We start from the raw sequence: 12,601 nt of genomic DNA, 5'->3' as shown, positions 1-12,601 counted from the left end.
AATTGAAACTGAAACTCACCTGTCTTTCTAACAGACTGTGGACATTAGATATGCATTACCCTTTTTAGTTCACTCAAAGATATTAGTACTGAATATTGAATACTGTTCTATTGATGTGAGTGATAACTAAATTTTTCTGCATTCCATTTTTCTAATGAGCAAATAACAGCACAGGTACCTTACAGCTGTGCATATTTCTCTTCCCTCCTTCATATTACTCGAGTATTTATTATCCCCTTATATAACTACACATTAACTCATTTCATTCTTTAAAATGTTCACTGCTACATATATTTGAGAGAGTGCATTCATTGTGCTGTAATTTTTGGAATGTTGAGAAATAACATTACAAAAATTGGTAAATAATGGTTGAAAAATAAAATTCTGCAATTCATAGCTAAAAGTGAACATTACTTTTAGGCTGAGCTGTTAATCAGAACAATTTCAATTTTATTGAAAATTTATTCTATGTACTAACCTCAGCACAACCAAAAAAAAAATAAAAAAAATATATGTGTACCAAGCTATAAACAAACACAAAGCATTGCTGCTAATTGACATAAAGAAAAACCCTTTATGTCAATGAGAAATTATGGGAGTAAAGTTAAAAAATAAATAAGGCTCCTCAACACAACCAAAAAAATAAATAAAAATGTGTACCAAGCTATAAACAAAGCATTGTTGCTAATTGACAAAAATAAAAACCCTCTATGTCAATGAGAAATTATGGGCATAAAGTTAAAAAATAAGTAAGGCTCTAGTTGATGGCATGTGAGTGCATTGAACCATTAAGGCTAATTATGAGGGCATCCCTGAACTTGGGAGAGATTCCGTTGGATTAGAAAAGTGCCAATGTATCATCAATACATAAAGGAGGTTCTAAGAGTGCAGTGGGAAATTACTGACCGGTCAGTAATTTCAGTGGTAGGGAAAATCATGATGGCAATTATCAAGGGTGGAATTCAGAATCATTTAGATAGCAATGGAAATCTGAAGGATACACAGCATGGTTTTGTAAAGGGAAAATTATGTTTTAGATTTCAGAAATGCAGTTGACTCAGTCATTAGAAGATGAAGAAAGGTGTTGCAGTAGTTAAAGGTAAAGGCCTGAGTTTTAATTTCGGAAAAGGGGACTATGACAGTTTAAGACATTACATGGCATCTATCAGTTTGGCAGACTGCAAAAGGAGGATGAATACATTAGAATAATGGAATACCTTTAAAGTGATGATCACAGAAGCCATTAATGCATGTATACCATTAAGAAAATTAATTTCGAAGGAAATTAGCTGTTGGCATTCCACAGGGCGAGATGTCAGCCTATTGAATGCCAGTGTGAGGAGGATGTTGAGTTGGATTAATACAAAGCTGGCCAGTATAATAGAACAGAAATCGATGCTATGCAAAGTTACAGAGCGATGAAAAGTACTGAAGCCTACAACATCTACAAATGGATCTGAATAATACCACAGAAACGGCTATGGCATCCAAGGCTGAGTATGAGAAAGGAAAGAAATAGCTAAGAGAGGAAAGAATGGGGACAAGGAGTTTTTCATGTATGTGAATACAAAGAAGAAAATAAATCAGATGACACCCTTGTTTAATGGATGTAGTAATATTTGATAACCCAGCTGATGTTGCTGATGAATCGAATAGGTACTTTGCATCCATCTTTTCTGATGAAAGATCCTTCATGGTGAGAAGAGGCTGAAACATATGAAATTAGCAATTTTGAAATTACAGATGAGTATTTATTAGAAAAACTTTGAGCCTGAAGGCAAGTAGGGCTCCTGAAGTTGGTGCCATATACTCAGTAATTTTGAGGGAGACAGCCAGAGTTCATTGAACCATTGAGGTTAACTATGAGGTCATCGTTAGACTTGGGAGAAATTTCTTTGGATTGGAGAAGTGTCAGTGTATCATCAGTACATAAAGGTGGTTCTAGTACTGAAGTAACTACAGACTGGTTAGTCTGACTTCAGTGGCAAGAAAAATGTTGGAGGCAGTGATTGTGTCCAATCCAATAGTATTTCTGAAGGACACGATGTGGTTTTGTTAAGGGAAAAATTGTGTTTAACTAACCTGGTGAGTTATTTTGACACAGTTACTGATCAGCTGGATGTAGGGAACAATTTCATCTTAGTTTATTTGGATTTTATCAAGGCATTTGGCTCATCCTCTGATAAGAGGTGGTTACTGGTTAAGCTGGAACATGTTTGGATTACTGGCAAGATTTTAAGATGTATTGCAGAGTGGCTGCAAGGTAGAAGGTAGAGGGTTGTGATTAATGGATATTTTTCAGATTGGTGTAATGTCAGAAGTGGGAACAGTTCTCATGAATCAGTTCTTGAACCATTGTTGTTTCTGATTTTCATAAACCACTGACAAAGGGATGCAGAGCATAATATCATAATTTTTAATGATATACAGGTAACCCTCGTATAACACGGTAGTTTGGTTCCTACAAAATCTCGTGTAATGTGAAACCTTGTTATACGGGACTAAAAACCAGTACAAAAAGGGGGGGTTATGCTCCAAAAGCTAACAAAAATACACAATTTTTGATTTTTATACTACTGGAAACTTAATTTTTATAGTAGTAATAACTAAACAAACAGTCTTACCTTACAAACTGTGATACTTATATGTGAGATAATGTACATTCATATAATTTTCTTCCTCTTCATTGCTGCTAAGCACAATCTCTTCTGCGGCATCTAGATTTCGTGTACCTCTTTAAAAGTCACGAACTGCACTCTTCGAAGTCACAATCATTTTTTATGGTCTCAAACAAGCATATGTTCAATAGCACAGAACCTAACCCTGGGATCTCTCAACAAAATACAGTGGACCCCGCTTTAAATGATAAGTGAAAATCGGAAGAATGTTTTCCAGTTAGCAAAATAAAAATAAACTTACGCTTACATACATAGCTTAATTAATGCGTGCATACTAATTGATATTTCTGTTCATTGATTATTTTTTTTGTTGTTGTAAAATTTAAAACAGTAAAAATTATCAGCAATTAATAACAAAGAACACAGCTTGCACAAGTTGCAACAAATACAATACAGAGTAATGAGTTTCTGAAAATTTATTTGTTTTTTATATGATTGAATATTTCATGGAAAGGGAAACACATTTCACCATAATAATCTGAAAACCCACAGAATTCCAGCTATCGGTACTATAGCAAATGCAAGAAGATCGAGTTTACTACCCGTTTATTATAATTGATTGCACTAACAGAAAAGTCCAATAAACCGGAAACTGCAAATTGATTTTTGTTTTATGGTAGTGACCTCCAGAAATGTGCTTTAGAAAAATATCACGAAGGTGATAACGACTAGCAAGTCAACAGCAGGGATTCACAAAAAGGAATGGAAACATTGAAAATTACATCTAACATAATAGCAGGGTTTCCCATCACAAAAGCTCAAAAATACCGTGTTACGCGAGATATTCCCAGCGATTCTCAAACCGTGTCGTAGAAGTACCGTGTTTTACAGGAGTTGCCTGTAAATATTGAGAGAGTAGTTAATGATTAGTGCCAAGCATCTTCCCTTCAGAATGGCATCAACACTTCAAGGATGGCCAGTAAAGTAGAAACTATTTTAAATGCAGCAAAATGCAAGGTCTTACACTTGGGAATTAGCAACCCCAAAATAACTTATACACTTAGTGGGTGTAAGTTAAAAACAGTAGATGAAGGAAGGGATCTGGGACTTATGATAAAAGTGGGTATGAAGTTCTCTGCATAGTGTAAACAGGTGGCCAAGTAAGCCCATGGTGTCCTATTGGTGATTTATCGAACAATAACCTATGGAGATGGGAAAGTCATGATACCACTGCAGATGACTACAGAGTTTAACAACCAGGTGCCTGAGAGGGGGTAGTAAAATTAATGAAGGTGAAATTTTAACTGTTTAAAGGATTCTAGAACTGGGGCCATAAATTCAAATTATGGAGGGAAAGGTTTAAACTGGATTTTAGTCAGTGAGTAATTACTGGAACAAGTTGCTTCTGCAGATAGTTGAGGCTGACAGTTTAAAGGAATTCAAAGATGAACTGGATATAGCTACCCTGTGAAGAGAGAAGCACATAATTAGTGTATTTTCTTTTATGCTTTATATCTTCTTTTAATTGTTTGTATATTCCTTTTAATTTTTGTTGTTATTATTTATTATTGTTTTATTTATTTTTTTTGTTATTAATGTTGATTACTATTGTTATTCTTTTTATTTTATTATTATTTAAAATAATTTTTTATTCGTTTTTTTTTTTATATTGTCTGGTGCAGCAAAAGCCTGTCTTCCTTTCACTATACAATATGAAAAATATCAGTAATTTGAGAAACCCGACTGTAGATGATTGAGTAATCCACTTAGTTTAAGATCACCACTGTCATCCTATGCAGTCATGATACTTAATTGCACTCAGGATTTGGACATACATTTTTCATATGTTTCTCTTGAGCCAACATCATGTAGCAGGGGGAATGATCAGAATTCCATCGTGTAGCAAAACTGCTTTTAAGCTTAATTTGAGGCATCATTAAATATGCACCATTCATTAGGATTGCAGTTGATACCCAGTTTCTTCAGAAGACCACTAATATATTTACAGTAACACATAGGGTCTTCCATAATGAAATATTTTAAACTCTGGATGTTTTCAATATACGGTAATTTTAATTTCTTCTTCAGGTAACTTTACTGTTATGACCTAGAATCCAGCAGTCCTACTTGCTATTTAAAATAAGTTTAAATCACAAACTAAATCATTCATTTTTTTTTTCCCACTTGCTCATTTATCTTTTTTCTCTGGGTGTGATGCAATGGTGTGTAATGTAAATTTAAATACTAATGCATAATAATTAAGTTAAATAAGTAAGAATATAAAAGATTAAAACTAGGGTTAGTGTATACTTGACTGTAACATTTATGGTTTTGTTTGTGTTCTTTTTCTCACACATTTACACTCTCATTCATTCTTCTGGCTTTCATTTCATTTATTTGACTCTTACTTTCTGCGCTGCACTCTCTGGGCACCTCAACTTACTGTTATTCTTCAGTTGTGGTGCAGGCCTAGCCGCAAGTTTTTTGCAGGCCAGGGGAGAATGCAGTGATAGTGTTTGTGTTGTTAGTAAATGTTTGTTAGTATATATAAAGTAATGTAAGTTATAGTAGTAGTAGTGGCATGTGATGCAAGAAAGCATGTGTATCATCATGCAGCATCAGCCAAAAAAAAAAAAAATCACACCATTCCCTCCAAATGCCTGTCCAGTTCCTCCTTAAATTTATTCAACCTATCAACTTCCACAACGAAGGCAAATTTTCGCACATCTATTCTACATCTGTCTTTTCTTAATTTGAATTTATGCCCCATTAGGTTTGTAATCTGAACAAGTGGAAGGATCCCATCAGAATTCAGTATGCTCAACCCATTCAAGGCCTTATACACCTCAATCAGATCACCGCGCAGGTGCCTAGTCTCCAGCCACTGCAATTTGCAGAACTTAAGCCTCTCTTGGTAAGAGGATCCCTTCATTCCCCTCACCAATCTTGTTGCCCTTCTCTGTACACGCTCAAGTAAATCTACATCCTTCCTAAAATGAGGCCTCCAGACCTGTATGCAGTACTCAAGGTGTGGCCTGACCATTGCCTTATACAGAGGGATAATCACATTTTCCCTGCTAGCAAAATTCCTATATATCATTGACAAAACCCTATGACCTGCCCTAGCAACCTGTCTGCATTGCTCAGAAAACTTCATATCTGCCTGCACAATTACTCCCAGGTCTTTTTCATTTTCTACCACCATAAGTGTAGTACCACACAGTTGGTACGTTTCTCTGGGGTTACTTCTACCCATATGCAGTACTTTGCATTTGTCAAGGTTAAACTTCAGTTGCCACTTCTTAGCCCATCTTCCCAAATTATCTAGATCCTGTTGCAGTAGCACATTGCCATTACTGTCATTAACAACCCTGCCAACCTTTGTATCATCTGCAAACTTCGACATTGAGTCTGATATACCTTCATCAATATCATTGATAAATATACAAAACAACAGTGGACCCAACACCGAACCCTGTGGGACTCTAATAATAACATTAGTCCATGAAGAGCAGCACCCATTGATTACCACCCTCTGTCTTCTCGCACTTAACCATCCTTTTATCCATTGGAGCAACTTACCCTTAATACCATTCTGCTCCAATTTGTACAATAGTCTTTCATGCGCAGCAGTGTCAAAAGCTTTCCTGAAATCCAAATATATGATATCAAAATTATTTTTTTGCATCCAGTTCCTTTGTAACCACATCATAATATCCTATCAAATTTTTCAGAAAAGACTTTCCCTTAACAAACCCATTCTGCGTCTGAATTATTGCTGCAGTCTTGTCTAGATGATTCTGCAATGCATCTTTAACCAGTGACTCCATTATTTTACCCGGAACAGAAGTTAAACTAACTGGTCTGTAATTACTCATGTCACCCTTGGATCCCCCTTTGTGAATTGGGGATACATTTGCACATCTCCAGTCCGTGGGAACCTCCCCTGAGTCCAAGGATGCTCTCATGATTACGGCTAAGGATTTGCTTAGTTGCTTTGCCACCTCCTTTAATATAACTGGATAGATCCCATCCACCCCAGGTGCTTTTCTTATGTTTAACTTCAACAATTTCTCCTCCACTTTGCTCTCAGTTATTACAAAATCATTAAGTATCCTGCTACAATTTGATAACCTTCTGCCATTTTCAAACCTTAATAATTCCTCATGTGTGAATGTAGATGCAAAATACTCATTCAGTTTGTTTGCTATCTGAGCAGGATCATCAACAGACGAACCATCGATGTCAAGTGGACCAATCAGATTCATCCCCTTCCTTTTAGAGTTTATATAAGTAAAGAAATCCTTGCTGTTTTTCTTAGCATCTTTTGCTAAGGATTTCTCGTAATCGGCCTTCGCCTGCCTGACTTCCTTTGTGACCTGATTACAGACTAGCTTATATCTGCCATAGGCTTCTGAGTCGCTTGATAATTTATATGCATCCCATGCATTTTTCTTCCCTGTTACAAGTCTCATTAGTTCATTAGATAACCATTTAGGCCTAAACCTTGAACAATATTTCTTAATAAGTATGAAACTTTTAGTAGCTACCACGATTAATTCCTTGAATGCCTTCCACTTAGAATTTACTGTTGGTAACATTGTCAGTTGATCCCATTGTACAGAATTTTAAAAACTGTCTGAGACCATTGTACTCACCTTTACGGAAGCAAAAAGCCTTTCCTTTACCCCTGACGGTAATTATATCTTTAAGTAAATCCCACATCAGTACACTGTGATTACTCCCACCTAGTGGTTCCTTTATCTGCAAATTCTTAATACACAAATGATCACTGCTGATAACCAGATCAAGAGTATTACTCTCTCTGGTTGCCTCTCGAACATGCTGCTGCAGAAAACAATCATCCAATAAATCCACAAAAGTCTGACTAGTGTATGAGTGACCAACCCACAAGTTCCAGTCAATATCTGGGAAGTTAAAATCCCCCATTATAAGAAGACATTCTTATTTACTGGCCCACTCTTATTTCTCTGTATAATTGTTCATTGTACTCATTCTAGTCATTAGGCCTATAACACACTCCTACTCTTATTTTTGCTTTCGCAGTGCTTATGTCACACCAAACTGACTCAACAGTGCACTGTTCATCTATATCAACTGGGTACACTTCTGTTGATTTTATGTTTTTCTTAATTAACAGCATAACACCTCCTCCCTTTCTATCCTTTCTGTACACATTGTACTCCCCAAATTCTAGTTCTGTGTTCCTTATATCTGTGTGACACCACGTTTCTGCTATCCCAACAATATCCGCCTTTGATGTCTTGACCAACACTTCAAATTCATCAAATTTATTTACTATACTTCTAGCATGGGTATACATGCAAGCATACATGCTCCTATTCCTAGTTACCCTAACACATCACATGTATTCTTTCAGCCAATTACATTCACCATAATACTCATTCACTCTCTCTTTCCCTCATGCTGGGTCACTCTTTCTTTCACCAAAACTGAAATTTATTCCCTTTTACCATAATTCCTAATTCACTCTTTCACTTGGTGCCTAGCCTATTCATTCATTCCCCTCATTCATTCTTCTTTCATTCTACATTGCATCCCCTTGCTACTAGCTTACTGATTTTTCCAGCTAATCTGCTTCCCGGGCTGCCTGTACATCTCTCTCTCTCTCTCTCTCTCTCTCTCTCTCTCTCTCTCTCTCTCTCTCTCTCTCTCTCTCTCACACATGGCAGGGTATTTTTGGGGGGCATACCCAGGCCAATTTGGTTTTATCGTGTCAGGTTTCTGTCAGGGCACAGAATACTGCTAGCCTGACAGTTTTTAAGTCATCGTCTGGGTGTGGTGGGAGACATGGGCAATTTTAACTATTGATTATTTATTGTTTAATTGCTGGCGGGCTGAATTGACATCCTTTGGATGGTTCTGCACATTTCGAATACTTTCTGTGTGAAGGTTGTAAAAGTTTTATAATTTTCCTCTTCTATGATGAACAAATGTTCTTCTACCCTGTGAAGTGGGGGCCAATCTCTGCTATTAGCTGTGTTCTGGGGATGTCATAAATTATACATTCATATAGAATGTGTGCCCAGTTTTCACTCTCGCCACAGGTGCAGTTTCGGTCATCAATTAGCCCTAAGGAAGTTAGTTTTGCCTTTAGGGAGCTGTGATCTGTCAATATAAATGTAAAAAGTTCAGGTGGCTTTGGGCTAATCATTGCAACCTGTGGCAGAAACGTTTTGGCAACCAGACCTCTGGTTTTCTGCTCCCACTTTGTTTGTATAGCTCATGGAACTTTTTGACTATTCTTTTTCTTTCAGCGTAAAGGTGTTGGCTGTATCAAGAGCTATCCCCAGAAATTCTGTGGGTATACCGTTTTTAAGTTTATAATACAAGTTTCTTTTGGCTACTTCCATGTAAAGTGGGAGAACTTCAGCCAGCAACTATTGTGCAGGTGTGCTTACTGTGGTAATAGTGGGAAATATTGTCCTTTGTATCGATTCTAATTTATTCCTATTTCTTACTGTGGCCGAGTGGGTGAACCATGCACCGTTTCATAGGTGATAACAGGTAGGAACATTGAAACTCCTTGGATAAGTGTAAAGTGTATTTGTGTCAAACTACACCAGGGGTTTCCCCCATCTCCATGTAGTATACATTGCCATGTGAAACAGAACTGTTGAGGCCAGAGATTTAAAAGTGTATGGATATTGTACATGTGTACTGTCGTGCACCATTGTTCATCTGGTCATTTAGCCGCTGTACCCCTACTGAGGCCCAACATTGCCCACACTTGGCCCCGTGGAGGCAGACCAAGTATACCAGTATTACTTTTATTTACTCTGGGAAGCCCTGCCACCTAATTTCCTGAGATTTCAGTGGCTAGGGCCTATGTTTAAAAAAAATAATAAAAAAATAATAATGGGGTAAACACTAGAGGTTTAGATAAGGCCGAGATAGGTTTTAAATGAAGGTTAGGTTAATTTTTCACATTGAAGTTTAGCAGCTTGCAGGTGGGACATTCACTGTCGGTAAAGGTAGAGTGGGGGGAGACTGAAGATTGGGGGGAACAGGTAGAAGTATGGGAACGAAAGAGAAGGCAATCCCAGGAGTGTCAGTGGAGCAAGCCCCACCAGGGGCAGAAGGGGGGCAGGGGGATGAGACAGAGGCCCATCTCTTCCCCCTCTCTGCCTAGGGATGGGATTACATTGGATAATGATGTTTTGTCAAAATTAGTATACCTGTGCAATCTTCAAAAAACTGAATGGGTTGAATCTCTTGCTGCAAGGGAACAACACACACATTCTGAAACTCGCAGAGGAGATTTCAGCCTTCAGAAAAAAGTTACTATTATGGAGAATAAAATTAAATGAAAATGGTTGCAAAGACTGTTTACCCCTGTTGCAGCAGTTTGTTACATCCAGTGATGTTTATTTGACCCACGAACTTAAATATGTTTTTGAGGAGCACCTAACACAGCTCAGTGGCTGGTTTGAAAAATACTTTTCAGAAGATATGGAGAAGTTTGCATATATCCAAGACTCATTCAAGGCTAAGGCCCCTTCTGAATTTACCTCTGCAGAAGAAGAAAATCGTATTGAGCTGTCTTGTGACGAGACTTTAAAACCAAAATTTGGCAGCATGGAACTAACTGAGTTTTTGATATCAACAAAAGATGAATTTCCACTGCTAAGTGCTAAAGCTTAGTGAATCCTAATTCCATTTGTGACTTCATATCTTTGTGAAGCTGGGTTTTCAGCAGTTGCTGTGAAAAAAAACAAGTACCAAGCAAAAATCAGTGTGGAATAGGAAATGGAGGTGGCAGTACCCAACAGGCACACACATCCCATTACTAAGTAATTGTGATTATTTAAGAATGAAATAAAAATATAATTCTTTCTTTCTTTCAATTTGTGTATTATTTTTTCAAATGGCTACTAAGTTGTTTGGACCTAACTACTTAATAAACGGAACTGTTAGGTATTTATTTTGGCCTAAGGGCACTGTGAACTGAGACAGTTTGGGAACCTCTGTTGTAAACCATTCGCCCACGTAGCAGAAATTGTAAGGGTGCTTCAAACACTACCTTTCTTCTGCTTAAACATTCTAACAATATGATGTTAAGAAAAACACAGAAGAAACAGTGTGCAAACAAACTACACCTACTCACGCTACAGCTATCTTTCCATTACAATGAGAGAGAGAGAGAGAGAGAGAGAGAGAGAGAGAGAGAGAGAGAGAGAGAGAGAGAGAGAGAGAGAGAGAGCGTGTTAACCTTCTCCAACATTATTGCCATCTATGAACACTAATGCAAACATTATTTGTAGGTAATATAACAGATCAATGTCATATCTTCCCTAAGTTACAATAAAGTATGCATATTATGTGTAAACATAAAAACCTGTATATCTAGAAATTGTGATGTAATGTGAAATTTTAAGAATAATTTTTGAAATCTATACATAAAAATTGAGTGCAAGCAGCTGATACCCTAGTGGAGGTAAAAATTGTTAGCTGGAGTTAGTTTTTTTCAGTTGCAGACATCATTCTTCCTCTCCATAAATATACCTTTATTTATCAACGTCTATATTTCTTGAGGTTTGTTAATATCATCATTTTTAATATTAGTATTGGCCTTTGTAATGTAAATAAATATATATTTTTGTAGGTTATAGCATGTCTAAAACAAGAGTATAGAAAAAATCGTCTGTCAAACCACTGTGAAACTGAAGTTGTGCATATCATGAGGGAATCTGCACAGGATTATCAGCTGGATCCACAGTTAGTTCGGGCATGTTCTAATGTGGTAAGATAACTTCATTTTATGTATTTTATACTTTGTGTTGTAATATGTAAATGTAGTATTGCACCTTCGCTAGAATATAAATTCATCTTTCGGTTACACCTCATGTTGAATGGCTGCCACAGCACCTTTTTTTTTTTTTTTTCTCAATATGAAAAATTTCCTTTTTGATTTTTTGAAAATTCCATTTCGCTCATAGCTGATTTGTAATTAAGATTGTTTTCAGGGATTTGGTGCTACTTTATGAAAGCAAGCTGTACACAAGTTTTGTGTATGGTAATTTCCTATCAGAAAGACATTGATTTTTATAACAACAGCTTCATTAATCTGTGTTTTTAAATTGAAAGTAAAGCAAATCAAGAAAGAATAGGTCTTTGCTCTGGACTGTCATTTGAAGTTTACTACAGTATCAACATAATCAAGTCGTTTTTCTCAAATCAGATCAATTTCTCATAATCATTTGGTCAAATCCAGCAACATAAGTAAGAAAATTAGACCTTTATTTAGTAATTACTGATTTATTTGCCTTTACACACTCTGACACAGCATGAAGATTACCCATGAATATGGACTTATACAGACATGATATGCAATAAACCACATGAATTGACTTTCCACAGGAAATAGTGCACCACAAAATAATGTGAACCAAGAAAAACCAACCGCCTCTCTCTTCCCCCCCCCCCAGTATTTTTGATTATTCTAGTGCAGCGTTTCCCAAACTTTTTTTAGTAACTGAACACTTTTCATCTCACAATATATTTACAGAACACTTACAAAACACAAGTTTAACGGGAGCCAAAGAACTATTTTCTAATATTTTATTACATACCACTGCGCATCGGGAGCACATTATTTCCAACACATGTAAAGCCAAAATGCAAATAACTGTCATCATAATTTTCGTTGGTTCCTCTTTTTTCACTTAAGATTTTTGGAGAAAAAAAAGGCTGTGCTTTTTGAGCCTCACTTTGAAGTGTGACAATATTGTGTTCGTTTTCAATGACCACGATTGCAATACTAGAAGTACTTGCTCCTCGTTTTAAAGTTCCTTTTTTCAACCACAAATCCATGGTCATTTATTTTAATAATAATGTTTCGAAATACTGATAATTATCAAAAAAAATCAAGGAAATTAGTTTGGTTATATCAGTTTGCTTCCCCCTTTCCTTCAACCTATGTACTCCAGGCTGAATTGCAT

General features: G+C 36.5%; 1 protein-coding gene across 1 annotated transcript in view; it reads left to right on the top strand.

The window, feature by feature from the left end:
- The window catches only part of Glg1 (Golgi apparatus protein 1), a 187,943-nt gene that overhangs the window by 154,948 nt on the left and 20,394 nt on the right, over nucleotides 1-12,601 (top strand). The window contains exon 19 of the mRNA XM_090378712.1: nucleotides 11,266-11,403. Within this exon, the coding sequence (XP_090234838.1) occupies nucleotides 11,266-11,403 (138 nt within the window). The remainder of the gene's footprint in view (nucleotides 1-11,265; nucleotides 11,404-12,601) is intronic.

Source organism: Mastigoproctus giganteus, chromosome 7, assembly GCF_048544385.1.
Source record: "Mastigoproctus giganteus isolate SK-2022 chromosome 7, ASM4854438v1, whole genome shotgun sequence".
NCBI classification, from domain to species: Eukaryota; Metazoa; Arthropoda; class Arachnida; order Uropygi; family Thelyphonidae; genus Mastigoproctus; species Mastigoproctus giganteus.
This window is presented reverse-complemented; position numbering and strand designations above follow the sequence as displayed.